At 41.4% G+C, this 26,516-nt stretch overlaps 1 protein-coding gene across 1 annotated transcript in view; it reads right to left on the minus strand.

The window, feature by feature from the left end:
* Window positions 1-26,516, minus strand: part of ext1b (exostosin glycosyltransferase 1b) — a 175,565-nt gene that overhangs the window by 33,503 nt on the left and 115,546 nt on the right. Inside the window, exons 2-4 of the mRNA XM_084738950.1 lie at window positions 16,421-16,514; window positions 11,322-11,429; window positions 8,801-8,920 (exon numbers count right to left, since the gene is read on the minus strand). Coding sequence (XP_084595076.1) covers window positions 8,801-8,920; window positions 11,322-11,429; window positions 16,421-16,514 — 322 coding nt within the window. The remainder of the gene's footprint in view (window positions 1-8,800; window positions 8,921-11,321; window positions 11,430-16,420; window positions 16,515-26,516) is intronic.

Raw genomic sequence — 26,516 nt, forward strand, 5'->3', positions numbered from 1 at the left:
TTAGGCGACTAAAAAGTGTGCAAAGGGTAATATGTAAACCTTCCCTTCAATTTCTGAAAGTCATTACGTTCACCTAAATGAAATGAAACCTCTCTGAATGTGTTAAGGAATGTTAGCAAAACAGCGGAAAAATCGCCAGGCTAGCAGATTTATATAGCTACGCTAAATAATCGATAAAAGTCGTATTTTGACGAACATCACGTCTCAAATTTAACATTTCACCCGTAAGCCGTGTAATAAACGGGATAACGTCCAGTGAGTTGTATGTTGTGGAAAAATAAACTCCGACAGGATGTATGAAACGGCTTCCATTCGTCCCCATCCGTTGATTAACACGCTTACCTGCGTGTGGATTTCAGGACGACTCGACTATGTCTCCTCAAGTTCGTTGTATTTTTGCCGGTAATCCTCGCGCTACACTTTTTACACAGCGTCTTGTTTTCCTTCACGTCAAATGTAAAATTTGTCCATATATCTTCTCTCCTCTTCCTCCCAGGTGTTGACATTCTGTTGACTTCCGTGTGAAACACGTTTGTTGGGAGCAAGTTGTATACATTCCCGGGTCCGTCTCAAACTAGCTAGCTAGCAAAGTGAGTACGTAACTTCCTTACCACGTCGCTCTGATTGGTTCTCTTCCCAACTCCTCCCGCCTCTTCCTAATTCGTCATTTCCTTCCAAAAACGAAATTAGATTTTGATTGGATCTCGTCTCTGGCAGACATTTCCGTCTCGTTTTTATTCGTTGACGAAAATGTCAATACACCTCGTCATCGTCTTAGTCCTCGTGAATGAATGTTTATTTAATTATCGTCTCGTTTTAGTCAGAAAAAAAAGGTCGATAAGTATGACGAAAATTTTTCGTCAACAAAATTAACAGTGATTGTTCTGCTGCCTTGATCAGTTAGTTTGTGTTATTGTGTGACTTCAGTTCTTTTAAAGGGATATTTTGTTTTCATCGAAGTGACAATGACATAAATAAACTAAAATACTGAGGCAGCGGTAGAACAACAACTTCCACGTTCTGCAAGACAAAATTACTGATTTCACCTATAGAGTTTGGTTGGGCTGGAGAAAGCAATATTTTGCCCATATAATGATGGTTTCCCATTAGAAAAGGCTGTTTGACATCAAGATAAAGCTGATATTGATTATTTTCGATTGGTCTTTTTTTAAGGTGGTTAAAATACGTTTTGCTGCAGACTCTGACCACAGCAGTACTTTGTTTAGCTTCCTACACTTCTGCTGGCCACCATCTACTGTCTGTAACACACTGACTACAAGAACCTCATGCAACCCCACTTCAAAATATTCAAACTATCCCTTTAATGATACACCTGGAGGGGGTTTACTGTAATAATATTGACAAAGCAACATAAAAATTCATCACAGGGAGGTGGGGACAGAGAAAAAACAGCAGTGTGAGGTATTTTTTTCTTTTTCATGTTGCTTGGCCTCGCCCCTGAGGGCAGTCGATAACCATTTGCCTCGGCCGAGCAGATTAACTCGGAATCCGTTAAGTTCTCTATAAAAACACTCCCTGCCACCTTAAAAACCCCGAGCCCTTACACCTTATGAGGGGCAATTTTGCTCGCTTGGCTGCAGCTCCTCCCCCGTCGGCAGCCCTCAGTCGGGACATGATGGACGACTCAATCTCACCCCAGAACAGCCACAATCAACCAATTAGAGCATGATAGATAAATCCTGCCTCTCCGGGAGCGCACTGTGAGCTCGCCTTTAATAGGTGGGTTTAATAGGTGTACCGGCAGCGCGGAGACGGCGAATATTGACCTTGTGATTGGTCGAAACGTGTCCGCTTCCTGACAGGAAACACTGCATGATAGGTTGAACTCGTGTTTCCTGATCTCTTGCCAACTTTGCACACACACACACACACACACACGCACATAGTTTGGAGTGGATGTGGGAAGTCGATAAAAAGTGTGTTTGTGAATGTGTGCGGGGTAGATTCAATCTGTCAAGACGTCGGAGTGTGTGTGTGTGTTTTTAGGGAGTGCGTGTGTGTCGTCACAGATCTGCAGTGAGGAGGAAGAGGAGGGTCGGCGGGGGGGTCGGGGGGGGGTTCAGCCTCGACAGGATGAATAAACCATGTCGCTCGTTATCTCGTGGGCTGCCACGGCAACGCCATTTACATGTGTCACCCCTTCTCCTCTTCACCCTCTCTCCCACCACTCCGCTCTTCTTACAGGACAGTCAGTCAGGATTAAGCGTTTAGCCCACGCCGCTACACACACACACACACACACACACACACACACACACACACACACACACACACACACACACACACACTGAGTCACACTGAGGCTTTTGCGGTGTCACCTTGCTCTTTAGTGCGGAGTGACAACATGTCAGCGAGGTTATGCCCAGGTGGTGCCATGTGTATCTGCGCTGACACACTTTGACATATGGAGATGTGTCTCTGACTCCGCGTGTGTGTTTGTGTGTGTGTGTTTGTGTGTGTGTGACAGCGCACAGTGAGACAGGGCGAGATAACAAAACACAGCAGAGATGTAGCGCTCGCTAAAATCAGATAGATACTGAAGCTACGACACACTGTGTGTGTGTTTTAGGAGTGTGTAGAGCAGGAAGTATTCAATAGGCGTCAAAAGAAGTTAGGATGTTGTATAAAATGAAAATAAAAACACTCTGTCTGAACTTGATGCCTTCAAAATCTTCCAAAAATGTTGGGACAGGACCATGTTTACCACTGTGAGACCTCACATTGTCTTGGTAAGCATTTGAGAACTGACGACTCTAATTAATTAAAAGTTCTTGCTTGATATACGACTCCAGCTGCTCAACAGTCCGGGGTCTCTGTGCTTCATAACGGTCCACACATTTTCAATGGGAGACAGGTCTGAACTCTTTAACTCTTTTATTACGAAGCCACTCTGTTGGAAGCAGGGACGTCTCTGAAAAAGACGACCTCTGGATGGCTGCATGTGTTGCTCCAAAACCTGTGTGAACCTTTTTTAATGGGGCCTTCGCAGATCTGACAGTTACCCATGATGCCATGGGCACTAACACACCCCCGTACCATCATCACAGCTGCTGTCTTTTGAAGTTAACGCTGGTAATGATGTGGGTTTTTAATGCAGTTTTTAATGCAGCGTTGCCTGAGGGGTCAAAGGTCACGGACATTCAGTGTTGGTTTTCAGCCTTGTCCCTTACGTGCAGAGAAGATTTCTCTTTATTTTCTGAATATTGAAGGATATTATGGATTGCAGATGATGAAATTCCTATATTCGTTGCAATTGTGAGTTGAGAAATGTTCTTAAACTGTTGCCTACAGTTTTTCACACAGTGTTGAACCTCACCCCAACAATGCTGGTAAACAACTGAGCCTTTCAAGGACGCGCCTTTAATACCCAATAATGATCCTATCACCCATTATCATTTAACCCGTTTATCTTTTGAACGATCCAAACACATATTTTGGGGATTTTATTTAAATACTAAATACTTAAATTCTGTGTGTTTACATTGTTTATTAGAAGATTAACATTTTATTGAACGGGCTAATTGTCCCATTTATTGGTTATTTTGTTAAAAAAGAATTTAGGAGTCAAACTAAATGAAAAAAAAAAGTTAAATGAAACATTTAACACATTTTTTCCTGTACTTACATGCATTATGTTTCTCTTCCATTTGTGAAAATTCATTAAAAGGAGAAAACAATAAAAAAGTTCATTGCTTTACACATTTAAATTCCTGATTTTATAGGTCAGACCTAAAAATGCCATTTAATTTGCCTGGTGCAGGTGCATGTGTGTGTGTGTGTGTGTGTGTGTGTGTGTGTGTGTGTGTGTGCAGACGTCAAATTCAGACATAAGATTTGGGAGGTGATGCCATAAGTAGGATTGTAGCATTGAGGATAATCTCGCTCCGAGGCTTTAGCGCCGCAGTAAGAGAGGAAATGAAATGCGTGATGGGACGCTCGGGTGAGGAAGAAGAAGACATTTGTAACCACAGCGTGAAGCGAGCGGTAAGCCCAGGTGTTATCCCTGCATCTCTAAACAACTTGTTTAAACTGAATAATGAGGGCTGGGGATTGGATGGATGAATTGTTTTTTCCAGTCCAGTCATTTTTTTGTTCTTTTCTAAACTGGATTGTTGTTAACAAAGTGGATACGCACGCCGAGACGAGGTCAGAGGAAGGAGGGACGCTGCTGAACTTAAAGCGACACTCCATCTACGTCTGCCTTTTGAGTGTGAGACATGTTGGGTTTTTTTGTTTTGTTTTGTTTTGTGGTTTGTGGGTTCGTCCTTCAGTGAGAACAGCAGCTGTGGTCGGCACAAATCCAACAGCAGCAAGTTTCCATGTTGGGGGGGAAAAGTTTTAATCCATCCTTTAAAACTTCTCAGCACAACAACACTTCAGAGTCAGACTCACTCTCGTCTACTGAGGCTGTACTGAACTTTTGTTGTGAGCTTTTTGAATGAAACTGGTGACAGTATCATTATATTTTATGTATATTTTTATATTAATCCCTTAAAAACAAAATAAAATCCTCAAAAAAAATCTTCAATTTGAATAAAGTGACTCATCTTAGTCTTTTTCTTAAATAAATTGATTTTCTTTAAAGCTAAACGTGACATTTCCACAATAAAATGTCAAAAAACATTACTCAAATTATCCCAAATGTTCTCAGCGATGGTCACACCCAGAAAAATCCATAATTTATTCAAGGTAACGCTGCGTTTCCTGCTAGTCGTTGTCAGCTACTTGCTAGTTGCTATAACTTAAAGGGAAACACAGGATACGTTCAGATACATCCAAGAACGAGAAGAAGTTGGCGCACATAACTAAACGTAATGTCACTGAAACTTCCATATTACCTCACCCATGAACATGATTTCCACCTGAGTCATGAACGATAGTTATTTATTATGTTTAATGGACAGAACTTGTCAATTTATTTATATTTATTTATAGACTTCTCGTACCACAGTGAAAATGTTTTTGAAAGGCTAAAAACAAACAAATATGGATTGAAGCAGAGTATTTTGTTGAATAAAAACATGTTCTGAACATTTTGCACATGAAAACACCTCTCTTTTTTCAATATTTTGAAATTACTATAGACTTTTGAACCTTACAGTGCTCTGGAGTTACTGAAAATGCTTGAATCATGACTCGTAAACAATCCTTTGCAGCCACCACTGGAATTTAATTCTAATCTAATTCTACTAATGATATTAGTGCAGCGCAACTGTGCAGAAATACCAAGATTAAGCAGAACATTTGATATGTTAGAATTCCAATGTCAACAATATGAATGAAGCATTGAACTTAGATAACTTTTTTAGATTGCTCAATCGATTTTTGTCCTTTTATTATAAACACTCACTCAGTCTCTTAGCTCGACGCTAACACATAAGGGGAACTCCCATTAGCCTGCTAGCTGAAATTAGCATCACGATTGCAATACTTTTGTCTTAACAAGCTGAACCATTTTACTTCACATGCTTAACATAAAATGACACGTGAGCTAAAACTTTCAGACATACGCTTCCTCTGCTAATTTATTCTAAATCTATTCCTCTGGGTTCAACACTCCACCCTGACAAACTACAGCAAACTCAAAGGCTCAAAACTCTATTACAATTTGCCCTAACATCTTATTTTATTTATTATTTTCCTGTAGCACTAGCTTACTGAGCAGAAACAGCTCAATGTAGCAGTTCACTTCAGAAATTATTTTATTTACTACTTTTATATGCAGAATGTGATGTGCATAATTTTTGGAGATATGACTGATGATACACAATCTTTAGAAGTGTATACTTCAACTTTTTCATAAGGTCTAGTGTTAAAAATAGCAAGCAAAAACTGCAATAAATTGTAATATCAAAATTAGAAAATTGGAGTACAGCAATACAAATCAGAGAATCGAGACAGAATCAGGAGTCCTGCAGTCTCCCCTCGTGAACCCTGGTCTAAACTGCTGATCACGTTTCCATGCAGTAGTTCGGGGATGTCAGCAGCCTTCAAGAAAAGTGCATATCAGATTGTTGAGAAGGTCTGAAACCCTGTTCTCTCTCCACACCGTTCTGACAAAATTGGCGGGGACTGCATTCAACTATTTTTGTAACCCTAACCTAAAAACTGACAATCCCACAGGCTTGCCCACTTCACACAACGAGTGGTCAGGTGTGCAAACATGAGAAAGTACGCGGGGTTTGAACTCCTCTCAACCTCTCCTTTTTTTATTCTTCACAACTACTTCTGCTGAGTCTCGAGTGACAAGTGCAACACCTTTGAAACTGTCTGAAAGTGGGCTCCACACTGTTTTTATGTTATTATCGCATCTCGTCCCTCACTATGATGGCAGAGCTTTCTCCCTTTGAGTGTGGCCATTTGGAAAAAAACACTTTTGCTTTGAGACATGGATAGATGGTACACTGCATGAACTAGTCTCTTTCAACCACATCCCCGGCCACATTTTGGATCTACAGATGACTGTTTTGAACACAGAAATCATAGAAATGGTCGGCAGTGACGTGAAATGTGCTACAGGGGCTGTTTGAGAAGTTTCTATGGACTTTAAAGAGCAAAGAAACTCCTTTAAAACTTCCTGAAATCTATAAGTCACTATTGGAATAGTCTGAAACTGATCATCTCTCTCTGAGAAAGAAAAGGTTTTAGAGTCACTTTTCACCCCCTACTGAGTGCGAGTGTTTGATCTTCACAAAAACAGATTTTGGGCATAATACCACTTTAAGTTCTCCGATCTGGATTCTCCAAATGAACCATCAAAATGTAGCAAAGTTCACACTCTGCTACGGTGCCCCTGAGCAAAAAGTGTTTCATTAAAGGTGTAAGAGGCAATGCAATATTATTTACTATCTTTTCATCTATATCTACCACTACAATGTATTCTAACCCTACTAAATACCATAGAAACAGCGTGGAGTGACACGTGACCGCAACAGAGGCAGTGCGGAGGGACACGTGACAACAACGAAAACAGCGAGGAGTGACACGTGACAGCAACAGAAACAGTGTGGAGTGACACATGACAGCAACAGAACCGTGTGGAGTGACACGTGACAACAACAGAACCATGTGGAGTGACACGTGACAACAACAGAACCATGTGGAGTGACAGCAACAGAAACAGTGCAGAGTGACACATGACAGCAACAGAACCGTGTGGAGTGACACGTGACAACAACAGAACCATGTGGAGTGACATGTGACAACAACAGAACAGTGAGGAGTGACACGTGACAACAACAGAACCATGTGGAGTGACACGTGACAACAACAGAACTGTGCGGAGTGACAGGTGACAGCAAGAGAAACGGCGTGGAGTGACAGGTGACAGCAAGAGAAACGGCGTGGAGTGACAGGTGACAGCAAGAGAAACGGCGTGGAGTGACAACAGTAACAGTGTGGAGTGACACTTAACAGCAACAGAAAGACTGTGGAGTGAAATGAGATGACAATGGAGACAGTGTGGAGTGACATGTGATTACAACAACTGAAATGGCAAGAAGTGACATGTGAAAACAACAGAAACGGCGTGGAGTGATATACAATGACAGTGACAGAAACAGCAGGAGGCTCCTAATCAACAACTCCTCCTAACATTACAAAAAGCCCTCACCCTCTCAGCCTGCACACTCTGCACACCACCTTGTCAATTCTCTTTTTTCTTTATTTTACTTAATACGTCCAAAATTTGATTTAAACACCTTCATTCTCTTCATGTTGCTTCTCTTGAGCCACGGTCACAACTCGTCTGGGATCCATTTACATATTTTTATTATGATTATTCTCCTAAGTTTTGGTAGCTTTCTGCTTTCTTTATTTTTCTAGTGTGATGTGGAGGTAAGTAGACTGTCTCTCCGTTTTGTGGAACAACTTGTTAACAAGTTTATGAAGTAAACCCTAATAAATCAGGCACCGAGCGAACCAGCTGAACTGATTTCTCAGTTCTTTCATGGGCTCATTGGGAGGCCTCAGGGACGTCTGTTTAGCCTTCCTACTCAAAAGGTGGATGGATGGATGAACAAATAACTATCGAACACCATTGTAAACTGTGCAGGAATAATTTTATCACCTTAGCTGCTTCCACCTTTCAGAATACTTATATTATTGCAAGTCAGAACCAACACGATCACTGATTATCGATATTGACTGATATGAAACCTCACTATTATGACAGCTATATCGCCCAGGTCTATTTTCTGCTCAAGGATGCTGCTCTGTGTGCTCACATCCTGTGCAAGCATGTCTTTTTTTATGTGCACAAGCTGGGAGACAAGTCAAACTCCACAGAAGAACTCCATCTCTCACTCTTCATCCATCTTTTACCTCTTTTTTTTGGTGCAGACGATGCAACATCTGCTTCCTCTCTTCAAAAACAAAACAAAAAGAAAAACCCTACACCAGCATTCAAATATTGATTTGGGCATCGATTACCATGGAAACTGTAGAAGCTTCAAAGCATTCAGGTCAGCCTTAATCAACAATACTATGACAGAAACTGTGAAAGGAAAACAACGAAGGGAGTCACAACTTAAAAACACCCTGTTTTGCCCACTTTGAGTAAAACAAATGTGAGAAAATCTCCAAGGACATGTGCTGAAATGTCTTCTTTTACCCTCGTACCAAAGAGAGCAACAAGAGGCCTGAGAATAAAGAAGAGATTGCAGAGAGTCTGCTGTGACACTGCAGCCCTCTGAGAGAAAGATTGGTGATGGAGGAGTAGGAGAGTTGAATGTGTGTGTGTGTGTGTGTGTGTGTGCACATGTGTGTGCTGAATCCTCACCTCGAGTGTGGTCAGCACTATCTTTTCCACAGAGGAGAAGTAGGCCTCCCAGAGGAACTGAGTCTGCTGTCTGAGGGACAGAATCTTATCCTGGTGGATGGAGCGGACGGTGGTCGGGATCTGCAAAACGACAAACGGCAGTCAGTCCGTCAGCACTCGACACTGATCACTGGGACAAGAAGATTGAAACTGGTCCCAGAGAAGCACTCAGGAAATTCCCATCAACAGATAAAGACTCGTGAAGAAGATATTGCAGGTTTTTGCAGCAGTCCCTGACAGAAAGTCCACACTGAGTTCCTGCATGTTGCAAGACTTTCAGGTCTTTGAATGCTGACCTTAAAATGACCTGGAATCTGAACATTTTGCTGAGAGGAGTGTTAACTTAAGTTACAGGAATATTGTGGTTTACAGTTTATTTTTGTTCCAGGTCCAACGACAAATAAAATCTCACAATAAGGTCCAACTTTTCTATTGTGTCTCGAGCTTTTAACCACATCTCATGGCCTTTCTCAGCGGATAGAGTTTCTCAGCTGTCATCTCATCCACATATACGATCGCTTGCTATCACGTGACAAAGAGCCTACATTTAAATAACGTGGTAACAGCTGAACTCATCTCCCATCTGCTGAGGAAAACCACAAGATGTGGATGAAAACTTCTTATGTGGCATCTTGTGTCACGAATGTTTTTGTCAAGTTGCTGTTTCCAAAGTCCTGAAATAACCCTTCAAGCTAAATTTGAGATGTTATCGCTCATCTAAGTCTCATGCAAGTGCAAACTCACAGCATTTAATCCAGGTCAAAGTGTCATGGCCTCGTTTTTGTGACTTAGTTTGTCAGAATAGTTTGACATTTTGGGAAATATGTGAATTTGCTTTCATGCAGTTCCAGCAGCAGTAAAATTACAGGGTTTGTGCAGCTTTTTGAGAGTAAAATTCAAACACTTTCAAGGTACCTGAACCAAAAATGAGTTTCCTGAAGCCTTTATTATCACATCAATCCAGCTCCACTCTGTGTCAGGTTTGAGAACGCTGGAGACAATAAATATACCAACAGGACCTACATAACTTAATGAGACCACCTGTGTCTGTATAGTCATTGTTAATGTCTGCCACCAAGTTGATTTCTCCTTAAAATCAGAAAAAAAGAGTCTGTGTTTATATTTTCTCAGGCAAAGTTACAGTGGTTTGTATGTTGGCCAGTTAAAAGAAAGGAGGAGGATTTTTATTCACATAATTTCATTCTTGCTGTTATATTTTGATGATTACAGTGGAAACACTACCACTTTTGTCCACAGGGGGCTCCAAAATCAACAAAATATTAAAGTCCATGTAGTAACTTTAAGTATTTTTCAAACTTTCAAGACTTTGTGTTTAAGCTAAGCTAAGCTAACTGCCAGCTAGCTGTAGCCTTATTTTTTAGCAGAGTGATATCAATCTTCTCATGTAACTCTGACAGAAAAGTATAGGAAATCTAAAATGCTGCAGCCGTCATTTTATCTGTTTACTTCACTTCTTGAGTTGTGAGTTTATTTGTCATAATAAAAGGGGAATAATGCCAAATTAAGACTTGATGTCCAACCATAAATCGATTCACTGATTAGTTTGAAACCATTAAATTCACTGCCAACTATTTTGACAGTCGATTAATAATTTTTTTTTAAAGGAAATATTCATAATTTACTGATTTCAGCTTCTTGAAAGTGAACATTTTCTGATTTCTTCACTCCTCTGTGACAGTAAACTGAGTATCTTTGGGTTGTGGACAAAAGAAAACATCTGAGAGCTTTGGGAATCAGTGATCAACATTTTGCACCATTTTCTGACAATTTATTGATCAAACAATTGACTGATTTATCAAGAAAATGACTAATGTATCTGTAATGAAAATTAAAATAATTATTAGCTGCAGCCCTACTGCTAATTCAGACATTTTCCTGGAACAAGTAAATACTGTTTGTGCAGTATTTTACTGGTTTAAATCCACAGCAAATACTTCTAATAAATTAAGTAAAAGCATGCATTAGTATATGCATCAAATGTACTGAATCCACAGACAGATCGAGGACGGCTCAGACACCCTGCTGCTGCTGCACAGTGAGCTCAGACGGAGCTCCTACGTTATAAAACTCAATGTCAAACAATATTATTACACACTTCATTCAAATTAAGATTTAATGGGCGTATAATTACTTTTCCCCCCATGAAGTTCAAGCAATTTCAGCCAAATCCATTTGCTCATTCTATTTATTTGCGCTCTCTTATAACAATGTGAGCCTTTGAGTGACATTTTCAAGCAGTCGAGGACTCGGTATGCTGCTTGTTGTTTAGCCGACGACCACTCCACCAGAGCCAAAACAAAAAAACGGGTTTTTGGATGATATCGGTGAGGGTGCTCGGAGGACGTGGACGGTCAGAGAAGAGGTTTAGTTTCAGGTGAGAGGACGGCTGCTGCTGCTGTATGGTTTTTCAGGTGATACACGGAGGATGCGGGTTTTGTGAGTGTTGTCTCCGGGCCGTTACCTGCAGCAGGAGCCTCTCGTCGCCGATGACTGCGGCTGTGTTCCAGTCGATGATCTCGGAGAAAGGCAGCTCCCAGCCGTTACTCAGCATCACCGGCACACACGCAGCCTGAGAGAGACACACACACACACACAGAGGGAAGGTTGGACATGATCCTTTACAAACACAATCACAGCTACAGCTAATCATGACTGATCCCGATTATTAAAGCCGCTCTTTTCATATAATGTTAAAATGGCTGGACTGTGTTATAATTGATCAGTCTTTGGGTTCATACCTAAATTCTCAGAAAATTAGATTTCTTTTGATTTTAAAGCATCCTTGGGGTGATTTGAATGCATCATCATACATAAAATCACCGGGGGAGCGTGGAGCGGCCAAATATTGAGGTCACGATGACGATACACGCAGACAGAGGTCTGTTACAGCTGACGTTTATAGATACCATCTTCATCAGCTACAGACTGGATCCTGGTTCAGAGTAGAAATCTCTGCAAGGGGTTGAACTTTAACAAGCGAGAGGGAAAAGCAGCTGCTGCAAAATTGTCAAGCTCCAGTTTTAATTACAATAATTATTCCTAATTATATGAAGAAACACTTGTAGCTAAACCTTTTAGATTGGATCCTGACAAATTACTATTAACGTTCGCATTAAACGGCTGTCAGAGCGCTTATTGGTGACGTGTGTCCTACGAAACAGGCGGTTAGGGAGGGGCTTGTCGCAGGTATTGATTGGCGTTTTTACAAAGCCAGGACCAACGGAGGCCAGTTTGACGATGGTGAATAGGCTACAGTATCCACATGGTGTTGCCCCCCAGCTAACGGCAGTGAGTGTTTAGCTAACGCTAACTATTTGAAGCCAAGCAAATAATGAAAGAAGTGGCTTGACACCTTAACTTTTTTCATATAACTTTTTGTGGAACTTTATACTACAGTGGTAACGTTAGCTCAGCTAGCATTAGCTTTACTGTTGGAAGGTGTTACTTCTCCTCCAGGCCAGTATGTATGAGAACGACAGTTTGTTTTCTAAGAGCTTTACTTGTGAAGCAGCAAAATCAGGAAATGGTTGGTTTTCACCAGCTGTAACTTAAAACGAATCCTGAACTCAACTGAAAGTAAAGATGACACAGTAAAATAAAGCAGAAAAATGAAAGAAACTAAATCGCAGAGATTCACGCTTTTGTCTGTGCTCTCCTGCATAAACATGAACTTTGTCTAGGCTTTCTAGCACATATCACGCCATGTTTAAAAAACCTGCACACACATAATTTTTGTCTAAAAATCGTATTCAGCGCAACAATCTTGCTTCAACTTTGAGAGCAGCTGCTTCCTGCTAGAAACTATTAATGAGAGCATGAAAGTGAACCAAAAACATGAAAGCTGCAGGCCTCAACACCCAAACAGTTATCTTATATATGCTAAAATGCTCAGTAGAGCTGAGGGAAATGTCAGTCTGTTGCTAACTCTCTGTGGAGTCGTCACTCCCACATTATGCAGCCATTTGACCTATTGTGAATATGGAAAAAATAAATAAGTGCAGCTTTTATTAAACATACCCTACCCTGTACCCTAAACATGCATACTGGACATGCTGCTTGGATCATGATTATGCAGCTGAAGATCAAACACGAGCTCAAAGCAGCACAGCAATCAGATGAACTGAAATGAGCTTGAACATAAGATCTAGATAAGGATGCAGGCAGAATATAGTCGCAGACGGCGCTGAATTCAGAATAATGACGACTGATATGGATATGAAAAAAAAATAGCAGGCATTTACTGGAGAGCAGATCAAAAAGAGTCTGTAAAAATAACAGTTTAACAGGCAGCCTGGATTCATATAAACCAGAAAACATTTATTCACTCTGCTGTTACACCCGAACTCAAACATGCACAAAAAGAATTCCTTAATTACATGCTTAACAGTTGTGTTTCTGATTCTGTTTGTGTTTAATAAATGTCTGAATCATTTATGAGCTTGAAAAATCAAAGAAAACAACCACATTCAGTCTGCTCGGGTTGTTTTGGCCTCATCTTAAGTGGAGGGCCACTTGTCTTTTCACGGCTGCACCTGTTGACACATCAATATTAAAATGGTAACTTCAGGTTGCCGGAGAGTTAATTACTCAAAGGGAGCGAGCAGGAGGAATGATGAAAGGAGGCGAAAGGGGAATTAAAAAAAGATCAAAAGTCAGAAGAAAGTGGATAAATAGATGTTAAGAAAAAAGATGAAAAGAGGGGAGGTAGTGAAGCTGAATGTGACCTTTGGCAAAGGAGTGGCAGAGGGATGGAGGGATGAGGGGAGAGGTAGAGGGAACAGCTGGTGTGTGTGTTTGTGTGTTCGTGGTGGGAGTTTGATGTAATGACGGCCCTGTCACTCCCGGGTCATAAAGGTGTCAGCTAAACCAGAGCCGGCCCTCGGGCGCCGCCGCCATCTCCTGCACAAACACACGCGCACAACCGCACAGTCCCATGCATACAGATATATATGACACACAAACAACCCCAGGCGCACACAAACACACACACACACACACACACACACACACACACACACACACACACACACACATACACAGAGTTGACCTCTATTAGGAATTGCTTTCTCATGCAAAGACCAATGCCTGTAAATACTCTCCCTCCGTCTTCCTCTTGACGGTGCGAGTCGATGGATGGAGTGAGTCAGACAAATGGAGAAAGGAGGAGAGGAGAGGAGAGGAGAGGAGAGGAGAGGAGAGGAGAGGAGAGGAGAGGAGAGGGCATATTTTCCTCCTGAGTGAAGTGCGCTGTAATGTGTGTGTGTGTGTGTGTGTGTGTGGCAGCTGATAGTGAGATAAGCGCACTTATGTGGGTGCACTCAGTGGACGGCGGTGTGCGGTAAGGAGAGGTAAAGGACAGTGCAGTAGTAATGCGGAAGAAGAGTGCAGTGCAGTTATAGAAATGGATGAACAGGAGGAGAAAAAAAAAAGATGTTGAGTGCGTTTCGAGAGGTTTGAGTAAAGTGGAGGTAAATGTAGATCCACTATTAGAAAATGACTCCAGATGGGTGAAATTTACCTCACAGGTTATTATGGCAAAGTGTTACGGTAAGTTATGCGCAGCAATTTTACCCCTAATCCTGCTTAATCTACACTTAACCTTGACAAACTATACACCTACGTTGTTTGAAAGCACAAAACCACACAGTTCTATCGCTGGAAACTATTTTAATATTCCTGTATCACTGCTAAATTGCTTCAGCAAAGATCAGTAAAGATGAGAAAAAAAAGCCTTACTATTGTTGTGGCTGTAAATTCACTATACCTTAAACCCGAAGGTCAAATGTCTAATGAAGTAATGATCAGAAGTGTCACCAAGACGTAGACCATTAGCGGGGGTCACACCAAAAAGTGTCACAGCGAAAACAATCTGCACGACTTCAGGTGCTCAACAGTCTGAGGCCTCTGTATTTTTTGCTTCATATTGCATAATGTCTGGATGGCAGCATATGTTTCGCAAAAATCTGTTTGTACCTTTCAGCATTAATGTGGCCTTCACAGATGTGACAGTTACCCATGATGCCATGGGCACTGACATCACTAATAACACATACCATCACAGATGCTGGCTTTTGAAGTTGGCGTAGAATCTTAAAGTGATAGTTCACCCAAAAATAAAATTTCACTCAATATCTACTCACCCCTTTTTTTCACAAAGTGGTGAACCTCACCTTATCCATGTGACCAGCTGCTAACCGCTAACTTGCAAGCTAGTCAGGAACATGCTAGTGCTAATAGTTTTATTGTCCTGGCATTTTGTTCTGGAGATTGTACATTATTTTATAAGTTATTGAAGTGGTAAAAAAAAATTGTCAACCATCCCTCTGGAACATTTTACAGTTTGATAAAAGCTGTGAGCTGCTAACTCACAACCAACTTGGCAACTTTGTAGACAGATTTAGTGGCTTTTCAGACACTCTTAGCGACTTTATTTCCAAAGAGCAACTTACAACCAATTTGGCATCTTACACTGCTAACAGTGCTGCAGAAAATACCTGGCAGGACTTTATCTACTTCTTTATATTTTCTCTCTATTTGACCGTTACCTCACCCCTGGCACTTTTTAATGTTTGAGTCATTGCAATGAGATAAAAAATCTTTCCCAGTTAGTATGCAGGCTTGTTAGCTTGGCTGCAAATGGGACAATAAGGCAACACACTTTACATAAAGTGTGTTGCCTGGATGTGTTTGTAGCATTGTGTCTGTGCACCATCCTTCTTTTGAGGAGCAGTTTATACACTGAAGAGTGGACGGTGCAACACAGCTAGGAAGCTACGCTAGTCCCCCCCCCCCCCCCCCCCATTTTGGATCCGTTCCCTTAGGATACAGATCAGCGCTGCCTCTCCACTGTAGTTAATTGATTTCACTGTGAAATTTTGCAGTTTTAAATGCTGCAGTGACCCTACGATCTTCTGTCTTCCTCAATAAACTCCAAAGAGCTGCCTGTCCGAAGAGACCAGCATCATGACTGTATCAAAAGGCTTCAATAGGTATGTTGTTATTTGAGCTTGTGCACAAAAAATGAGCTTGTTATTTGTTTTAAATACAGTATATATAATATGTATCTTTGTTAAAGTCATAAGGATGGTAACCACATAGAAATTAGACCATGATAGTTGTTTTATCTGTTGTTTTATCAAACTAAATCAAGAGTTTTGTAAGAGATGTTTTTGGAGCAGCCCTTTGATCATCTCACTGTCTGCAATTTTTACAGTTGGGCAACAATTTAACAGTTCATCTGCAAAACAAATCCACTTTTAAAATTGCAAAATACAGTTTAGAGGCAGGAAGGAGCAGCTAATCTCCACCGTGAAGGTCTGGTTTGTTTATATTCATTACACTATTAGTCTGAATATTAGGGTGGTAATGATTTAGTGATCCTTTAATACTAGATGTAGCACCATTAAAACAAAAGCTAAGTGGGAGGCTGAGTGTGGGAAGGGATTCTTTTTCTTCCCAGTAATATCGCTGGTGGGCATGAATTTACAGCAGATGCAGCAGCGCTTTCTCGTAATAGAGTGTGTGTGTGTTTATGTGCGCGCATGTGTGTTGCTTGTTTACCTGCAGCGCCTCGAGGAAGCGAAAGGAGCCCAGTCGTCTGCCGCGGGGCACCAAACAGAAGGTGGAGTTGTGGAGCATCTCCTTGTAGTCGTACCTGTGGAGACACAACAAACGCACACAAAACGCACACCTGATGAGTTCACTGACACAATCGAGAACACGGTATTTACAGCAACGTGCAGAAAAACTGTTGTGTAACTGCAGGACAGACATTGTTACAACATGCACATGGGTTTGCACACATTATGACTTTTTACACTCACACACAGACACACAATCCCTCATTTTAAAGAACAATTTACGTTTTTTATGACAGGAACAACTTGGATCTTACTAGAGTTGGCTGACTGGACAAACATACCAGTTATTGTGCTTGGCTGTGTCCATCGGTGGTTGTTTTTTGGGGCACTTTTTTAAAAGATTTTATTTTGCTAATTTATTGATCTGCATCCAAAGAAAGAGTGAGAACGGATCATCCAGCGACACGCAAACACCGACTGAGCCGGAGGATGAGTGGGAGGAAAACACACCGAGTAAAACCAGAATATTTTCACATCTAAAACATTGAATTAAGGATTTATTTTGACCAAAGAGGGTTTCAGATTTTGTGCCTTTTTCTTAACCAATAGTTGATTAATGGATTAATTATTAATAATAAAAAAGATACAACCCCCCCTTATTCAACAAATGCCTCTGCAAGACAAAACAATCTCAAATGAAGCACAGTTAGTGTTGATTAATTATTGATGAATACATTTAAAATTGGTTAAATTCTTAATCGTGATTAATTGATTGATCATTAAAATTCCTACAACCAAACCAGAGTTTTTTATTGGGCTTTATTTTGACTTTTGTCTGAGTCTGAACTACGTGTGTGTGTTCTACGATAAATTAACCGTAAGGTAAAATTTTCTGACATTTTACAGATCAAACAACTAATCGATTAATCAAGAAACTAACTGACAGGTTAACTGACAATAACAATAATCGTTGGCTGCAGCCCTGGTAAAATAAATCCATTTCATGAGTGTATTTTATTTATTTACTGGCCGTAGCTAATGTACGTAACATGCTTAACGTCACAAATTTGCAGCCTGCACACATCTCTCAGAGGAAAGTCCAGGGTTTGCAGGTGGAACCCTGGTTCTCACTGTACAAGGAAGTAAGACGGGGTGAAGAACACGACATGTGAGACAATTGGACCTTTGTTTTCTTATCCCGCAGCCTGTCTCACCGTCTTACTGCTCCCGTTTGACTTACTTTTAGCAATGTTTGTGAGTACAGTGTTGTTTTTCCTGACAGAAACTACCATCAAAGCTAACAAAATATAAGCCAATTTGTAATAAATATTTTTTAATATCCCGTTTTTGCTTATGTTCCTTTTTCACTTTGCAGCCTCTCCATCCAAAAACTGCATCCTCACACCTCTCCTCTTATCTCCCTCCTTCCTCCCTCTTTCTTTCCTCCTATCTCACAAACCACACGCTCCTCTGCACTCCCCCTCTTTTCTCTATTTGCAACCTTTCTCAATCCCTCTATCTCTTAAAGCAGGATGCTCTCTCCTTCCCTCCCTCCCTCCCTCCTCCTCCCCTCCCAGCTCCTCTTTCTCCTCCTCCTGCCCCCTCATCCCTCTATCTCTCCACTGAGGTGTGTCTTATTGCTCTCCAAACAGGGTGATCAACCCTGCCAGGGGTAATGAGCTGAGAGTGACACCTGCTTCCACCACACAGCTGGCTCTCTCTGTTTATGTGTGCTTGTGTGTCGCTGTGTGTGTGTGTGTGTGTGTGTGTGTATGTATGTGTGTGTGTGAAAGACAGAAATAGAGAGACAGTCTGTACTGGTGCATCAGTCTGTGTGTGTGTGTTTGCATGCATACTGCTTGTATGTTTTCACAGTTTGCGTGTGCTATAAAGTGATATATCTGTCCATCTCTTTCATATAGCATTTACTTTCTACTACTTCTCTCTATAAATGCGACCTAAAAGATTACTTTTTTAAAAAACAATTTCCACTAATAAATTGCCAGATCTGTTTAAGCTGTTTTTCAGACATATTTGATGTCACCATGAGCCCAAAATGAATGTTTCCTTCTGCAAGAAAACACTGATCACACGCATTTAGTGCAAACAGCTCATAAAATGTATTTTATTATATAAGAAAAATGAGGCATTTTTGGAGAAAGCTTTAATGAGATGATAATTATGTGCCAGGGTCCTTCTAGAAAAATAAATAAAAGCAATCAACAGTTTAACACTGCAGTATCTGTGCTGCCAATGCTTTTTTTTTTTTAATCAATTTACTTTTTTTTTTTTTTTTTTTTTTTTTTTTTACAGATTTTTAATAATAGTAATGGTACCAATTATTTCTGCCGCCAATGTTTTCTGAGCTATTTGTTTGTCTTTTTGCTTGTTTGTCTGTCTGTCAGCAGGATTCTGGGAAAAAAAATATTGGCCCAAAATTCATGAAGCTCGCTGGAAGTTTGTAATATGAGCCAAGGAAGAACCCATTAAAGTTTGGAAAAGATCTGAATCACGTGGCGGATACACAAATTATTTTTACTTTCATTATCACTGCTAGTCCAGCAGATCCAGTAGTGACAAAACATACGATGACTCCACATTACAATGCACATTTACACGGAGCAGTTATCCTCTGAGGTAGCCTTCATATGTAGCTGCTAAGGTGTGGCTTTGGGGAAACATAAATACACAAAAAACAAACAACTAATCACACTCTTACTCGCATCCAAAAGTGAAGCTTCTCCAATGAACACCACCAAAGATATTTAGTAAAAATGTTCATGAGAACAATCCTGTGAGCATCAACCAGGATTTCAGTGTTGATTTTTAGTTGAAAACTGGTTGATAGTTGGTTAGAGAAACAAACTATAGGCCGTGTGCTGCCAACAAGAAGCCTCCAGGACTCCACGATGGGAAGTTTTTAATGTAAAATAAAGAAACTGTGCATCATGCTGTTGAATATGTGCAAGAACTGGCCGCAGCTTTGAGTATTTCAAGGGTATATGTACTGCATCGTAGTTGAAGTCGAAGACTTTCTGAGCTCAAGACCTGTGAGGTGCAAATATTTGTCATCTGACAAAATTTCCGCATAGTCTCTTACTCAAGCTACAAAGAGACAAGAGGCTAAGATGAGAAATGTCACTATTGTGAATCCTGTTGAAATATGTGAACATTTTAAATCAAAATCTTCAATCAGTGAAAAAACTTTCACAGTGGTCTTTTAAATGTCCTGTCAATGCTGTAGAGTTGAATGTGTTATCATGGAAGAGTAAACTACTGGTGCAGAGTCCATCTAAGTAAAACAAATTAAAATAAACATTTGAACAAGACTTAAACACTAGATTCTGTGCTGGATTTTGAAAAACGAATCCACATACAGATTTCTGTATTATTAATTTCTTAAATCATCTTTTTTGGTTGAAGTATAAACTGGACATAATGAGCCCTGAGGGTTGTTCAGGTTGGGGGTTAAGAGACTGGGGAGGCAGAAAATCATTTCTCATTTAGCCATAGTCTATACAAGGTGAAGGTTACAGGACACACACACACACACACACACACACACACACACACACGCACACACACACACACACACACACACACCCTACATGCACAATCTGCTCTCTTGATGATGCTGTGGTTGTACTGTAGTTCGTACAGAAGTGTGACAGTGATTGCTGATGCTGCCTTCTGTGTGTGCCTGTGAATATGGACCGAGCTGACAGGGCAAAGCTGGGAGCCAAACACAAACACACACACACACACACTCACACACACACACACACACACACACACACTCTCTCACACACACACACTTGATGGTGATTGTGGATGTTGCTGGTGAGATGCTGCCTTGTCTCTTCTTTAGCCGCGCTGTAATGAAGTGCTGGGACATGACAGCATGTGATAAAAAAAATCCCACCCTCATTCACACCTACACGCATAACGGTCTGCGCGGTACATAACGCAGTTATCGTACACACACACACACGCAGGAACACACAGACTCGCAGACACACACGCGGCGTGAACAAGCGACAGCTGCACGCCCTCACATTGACGTTCCGTCACCTGTCGATGGAGACGAAGAAGCTATCTTAGCCCATATTTCCACACCAGCTGTCTGCCTGGACGGGGTCTGTTTGCGCATGTTTGTGTGTGCGTGCGTGTGCGTGCGTGCGTGTAACAGCCCACAAAACAGGCCAGCATCTGATGGCAGTGAATATCAATGTGTGGATTTAACACTCAGCAGCAGCAGCAGCTCTGTAAAACGTTCAATCTAACCACAGCGCTTTCATGTGTGTCACATCTTCTGTCTCTTGTATGTTTAATTCAACACAAATGTTTTCTATTTGTCTCTAAATATTTGTTGTCACTTAAAAAACAACTTTGCGTTTGGGCTGTTATTATATTTCAGAGAAGACAAGTTGAGGTAATTTTTCAAGGATTCAAAACAAAAAACTTTAATGAGAAAAGTTTAGTAGTTCCACTAACTTCCTGTATGTTTTTTTTTACAGTGTATGTGAAGAACTTTTAACTTCTCTTCCCAGTACTTTCAGGTTTTATAACCAGGGCAGGAAATTTATGCCAAGTCTTTCAAGTTTACGGGATGCAAATTGTGCTGAAAAAGCGCCGGCAGCACCTCAACACGCCCACCTGATTCACCTGCTGTGCACCTTAACCTTATAACAACTCGGATTGTGCCTAAAAGACATCATTTTCTCTTTTACGAGGGCGTGTTTGCGGTTTAGAGATTTGAATGGGGTGAGGAGGTCGCAGGAGGAGGCCTGCACGAGGACGCCCCCCCCCCCGCTGTGTAAACGCACCTTCACCTCCCGCCTCCCTGCTCCTCCTAACCGCTCTTCCCTCCCTCCAAACCTCCCGCTGCTGCAGAGTTCAGAGGCCACAGCGTGCTCTCGCTGCTTTCTTCTTCTCTACTTCTTCTCCTCCTTTTTGTGTTCTGTTCAACAGCAGCTCTCCCTCCGTTTTGTCCTTGTGACCTTGAGCCGGCGGTGGGAAACCACAGCCGAGCTTCGAGCCTGCAGGCTGTGTTTGAGTGTGTGTGTTTATTTTCCATTGTATATAAGAGTGTGAAACAAATAATGCAATGAAAGCAGGGTGAGCGAGCGAGCGTGTGACAGATGTGAAGTGATAGCCTACTGGAATGGCTCACTTCTGCCATGTCTGGAGTAAGAACGTTTCCGCAAAACACGTCTCCTTGTAAAAACCCGCGAAGGTGGCGGGTGACCTCTGCACGTGCACCCCGTCGTTCTGTATGTACGCGAGAGCGCGTTCGAGAGCGCACGTGTCAGCATGTCCGACAACTGTGAAGCAGTTAGGAAGCACTTCTCCGCCGGCCCCAGTGGCAACGTCCTACACCGTTGCCGTGGCAACCTGTCATTAAGTGCCTTCATTTGCAGCAACTTTATTACACAGGATCGGTGCTTCATCCACGCAGACTGGAGTAAGAAGGGTGGAAGAGGAGAGGGGAAGGAAGTGCATGTATTTTTTAATAAACACACTGTCCAGATAATATTATAGAAGAAACTTCAGACGAATCAGACGCCCGCTGATCCCTTATGGCCGCTGGTAAGTATCAGTAGTAATACCATAATTAAAAACTACCTAATTGAGCCTTTGCTAAATCCTTCCCCCTTGATACTACGCCTGTCAAGCTCTCTGTGAAGTTTATGATGATAATTGCAGAAGATATGACATTCAAAATTCACAGTAATTTCAGCAACAAGAGTCTTTTATTCCAGCAAACAAAAGCAGGCCTCTTATTTCTAGCCATAAACTGATTTTTGTCATCTAGATGCGGTCATTCTGTGTGGAGTTTACATGTTCTCTCTTGCCCACCAATAAAAAAAAACATGTTCACTGGATCAATTTTCTCACCACTTCCTCTGACCAGGGTCCCCCAAACACTAGTATGAGTTAATGCAGAGGCTGAATATGTCTGTTAAGTTGCACTTTGTATGGTTGTATATGTCACAATAACGCTGACCTGACAACTGCTAGTTAGCTAATTATTGCTAAGTCCACGATGTTCCTTGCATTTAATTTCTTAATTTAGATTAGTTGACTAGTCTAACATTAAGAAATCACTCAGAAATAGTCAAAAACACAACTTGATAATAGCCATTTGAAGATGTTAATAATGTTCTTCAATGATCAAATCATATTTTATAAGCAGCTGAAATGTGTTGCACTTTGCATTCTGAACATTTCTCCTATAAAACATGACAATAACCTGCCTGCTCTCCTTGCAGGTTAACGTCCACATGTTTGTTTATTTCCTATATCAAAATGTTGCCAAACAGCACTTGTTTTTTGAGATGTCATCTGTCCCACTTTGCGAGGAGAAGGTGTGTTAAAGGAACAGTGTGGAGGATTTATCGAAGTTAGTGCTGAGCTTTCAAGCATGTACCAGAACCTACGGTGGCTGCGAAACTCGCACAAAATGCAAAATGTTGCTCTTAGAGGCAGTGTTTGGTTTGTCCACTCTGGGCGACTATAGAAACAGTGTAACATGGCAACCTCCATGGAAGAAGACCCATACCCTCCACATATATAAGCGGGCCATTCTAAGTTAACAAAAACATAATGATTTTTATTTTCAGGTGATCATAAACTAACGAGAAACATCCATTTGTGTTGTATTCTGTCAGGAAAAGCCTGGAAAATCTTGCAAACTGGACCTTTAATGTTTAAACTTTTACAAAAGTTTGAGAACGGAGTTTGAGAAATGTTGGCTGGGTACACTTTACTCGAGAAGAGAACAAATGAAGGGACAGAACTTCTCATGTTCTCTGATACAGTCGAGTCATGGCTCCCACACACACTAACCTAACAACACTTTTTGCAACGTTCTGTAACCCCACATAAGCATGTAGGCGGCTAATTATAGCCTTAGCTTTGTAAGCAATGCTATAGCAAGCTAGTTAGCATTCAAACATTTGCAGCTTAAATTTAGAGCAGACAAGCACACTATTTTCACTAAGAACAGTGCAACAATTACCAGTATGAATTAGAGGAAAATGGAGACAGTCAAGTAAAGAACCTAAAACTTGTATTTAGCACAGTACTTTTGTAAACGTACTTTGCTGCAGCAGCCCAGATTCCCAGAGGTGTGCACTTGGCGGGCTGCCACCTGGTCTCTCCGGTGCCATGTGGGCACCCAGCAGGCGCCTGAACGTGGAGCTTCAGGGTGATGAAAACATAAAACCACAAGCAGCCTGAGTGTCTTCCAGGGAGCAGAGAGAAAGAGATCCAATTTACTGCTTATTGAGACTGTTGTTACATTAGCCTCCTGGACCTCTCTGCTGTCTCTCCTCTGCCACTCGCTCACTAATTTCTTTGTCTTCCACGGTGTGTCTCTGCAGGAGTGTGTGAAATAATGGCTGTCTGGAGGTCTGGAAATGGCTGGAACAAAATCCAAGGAAGTGTTTTTTTGTACTGTATTGTAGTGAGATTTGTGTGTATTTGTGTGCCTCAGTGCTCATGCAGTTCTGTAACAGAAAAAAAACCTCCAGTAAAGACTTTGACTTACAACCTCAGTTCCATAAGAGTTGGGACATTGTGTAAAATGTAAATAGAACAGAATGCAGTGATTTGGCAAAACATTTGGACTGAATATAGTACAATACAGTAAAAGAAATTTAATGTTAAACTGATTAATTTGATTGTTTCTGGTAAGTAATTAAAAGTTTTGAAAGTGAAATTCTTTCTCATTCTTGCTTGTTATGCAACTTCGGTCTCTGTTATTGAATTTTCTGCTTCATAATGCACCACACACTTTCAATGGGAGACAGGTCTGGACTGCAGGCAGGTCAGTCTACTACCTGAACTCTTTAACTATGAAGACACGCTGCTGGAACACGTGCAGAATGTGTCCTGGCATTGTCTCGCTGAAATAAGCAGGGACGTCCCAGAGAAAGACGTCGTCTGGATGGCAGCATATGTTGCTCCAAAACCTGTATGTACCTTTCAGCATTAATGGGGCCAACCCAGATGTGACAGTTACCCATGATGCCATGGGCACTGACACACCCCCAAACCATCACAGATGCAGATGCTTTTACTCAGGGCTGGTAACAAACAGGTGTTTTTTGAGCATTACCGGACTTTTGGTGCCATTACCAAGGAATATGAGTAATAGTATTTTGCCCACTTAAAAAGGTCCACCTCAAAAAAATCTATTTCAGTTTAAGTGTACGCTATATTTGGAAGATTTCCAACATTTTACTTTGCAGTCAGACGGCCTTTTCTGTGGGGAAACCGCTGTTGAACAAGCCAAGTATTGCTTTCTCCAAACCAACCAAACCCTGCAGACAAAATCAGTAATTTTACTTCACAGAGCACAGGAGTTGCTGCCTCTGTTTCTTAGTTAGTTTGTGTTTTTGTGTGACTTTGGCATTTTAAAAGCATAGTTCAGATTCACCAAAGTCACACAATAATACAAACAAACTAACAGATGAAGGCAGCGGTAGAGCAGCAACTCCCATGTTCTGAGAGGTAAAGATACTGATTTTGCCAATGGAGTCTGGTTACGCACAAGAGAACAATATTTGACTTACAGAACACCAGCTTCCCTTTGCAAAAAGCTGTCTGACAGCAAGATAAAGCAGAGAAAGTATTCTAAATATAGCGTACACTCACTAGGTGGCTTTAATACATTTTGCTGCTGACCCTGTCCCCAGCAGGACATTGCTTTGCTTCCACTCTGGTGCTCCTCTCTGCTCCTCCAAACTGGAGCTGTGTCTGACACTGAGTGAGGATAAGTACCTCATACAACCCCACTTCAAAAAAATCCAATCTATCCCTTTAAATCACAAATAAGAAAACTATAAAAGATCACACTCTAAAAACAAGCCAAGTCATTACACTGAGTACTGCGGTCTAACTTTTTTTTGGAACGTGTTGCTGGCATCAAATTGAGAATGAGTGCATATTTACAAAAAACAATAAAGTTTATCAGTCTGAAGATTAAATATATTGTCTCTGTACCGTATTCAATTGAATGAAAGTCAAGAAGGATTTGCAAATCATTACATTCTGTTTCTATTTAGGTTTTACGCAGCATTGCAACTTTTTTTGGAATCCAATCAAAAAAAGACAGCTCTGGTTTGTTCTCACTGTCCTTCTGCACATGAGAATGATTGTTCATCTTAAGATGTGGCGGCTGCACATCAAAGAATGTAAAAGTTATTTATCATTATAGATGTTGTGGCACAGATGTGCTCATTTGTCTGGTAAATAACTCCCAAACAGTCTAAGGACAGATTCCAGCAGTAATTAAACAGGAGCCTCGTAGTGTCTAAGTTGAAGCATATTGTTGTGTGTGTTCCCACGAGAGCACGACAGATGTGCAGGCTAAGTGAGCTTGTGGGTAGAAAACGGCGGCATCATTGGCTCCTGACTAACTGAGATAGAGTGTGTTTGGTGAGGGGGAGTGTGTGTGTGTGTGTGTGTGTGGGGGGGTTGTAGCCACATATGTTTCTGTGTGTGTGTGTCTTTGAGGATGATAATGTGTGCGCACATGCATATAGTGACACATATGAGCTGCAGTGAAGAATCAGTAGTGTGTGAGTGGCGTGCACGTGTGTGTGTGTGTGTGTGTGTGTGTGCCCTCTAAACTATCACTCTCTTTACTTATTTACCCCGCAGCTATGTGGAAAAGTGCGAGTCAGCATCTGCATGTGGGCATCCAGATGTGTGCCTGTGCATTTCGCCCCGTCTTCCTCCTCCTCCGCTTCCATAACGTCTGCTGTACACTCTGCAAGTAATTCATTAGCCTAATTAGCGCTCATTAGCCAGCTTATGCTAGTTCCAATTAGCATTCTAGCATGGAATGACCCAGAGGTCCGCCCGGCCAAACAAACAGGCTTTCTGTGGTCAAACCCATGACGACCCTGAAGTCTGTCCACGAGGCGGGAGCCAATCTGATTACACCCACTTACAGGAGTGTAAAGAGTTCCTCCTGCCCGGCCCAGAGACCGTCACAGTCCTGCAGAGCTCAGCGGGCAGCTCGGCACATAAAACACAGCCGAGTGCATGTGAAGAAAATGATGTCA

Source organism: Lutjanus erythropterus, chromosome 16 (genome assembly GCF_056507025.1).
Source record: "Lutjanus erythropterus isolate fLutEry1 chromosome 16, fLutEry1.hap2, whole genome shotgun sequence".
NCBI classification, from domain to species: Eukaryota; Metazoa; Chordata; class Actinopteri; order Lutjaniformes; family Lutjanidae; genus Lutjanus; species Lutjanus erythropterus.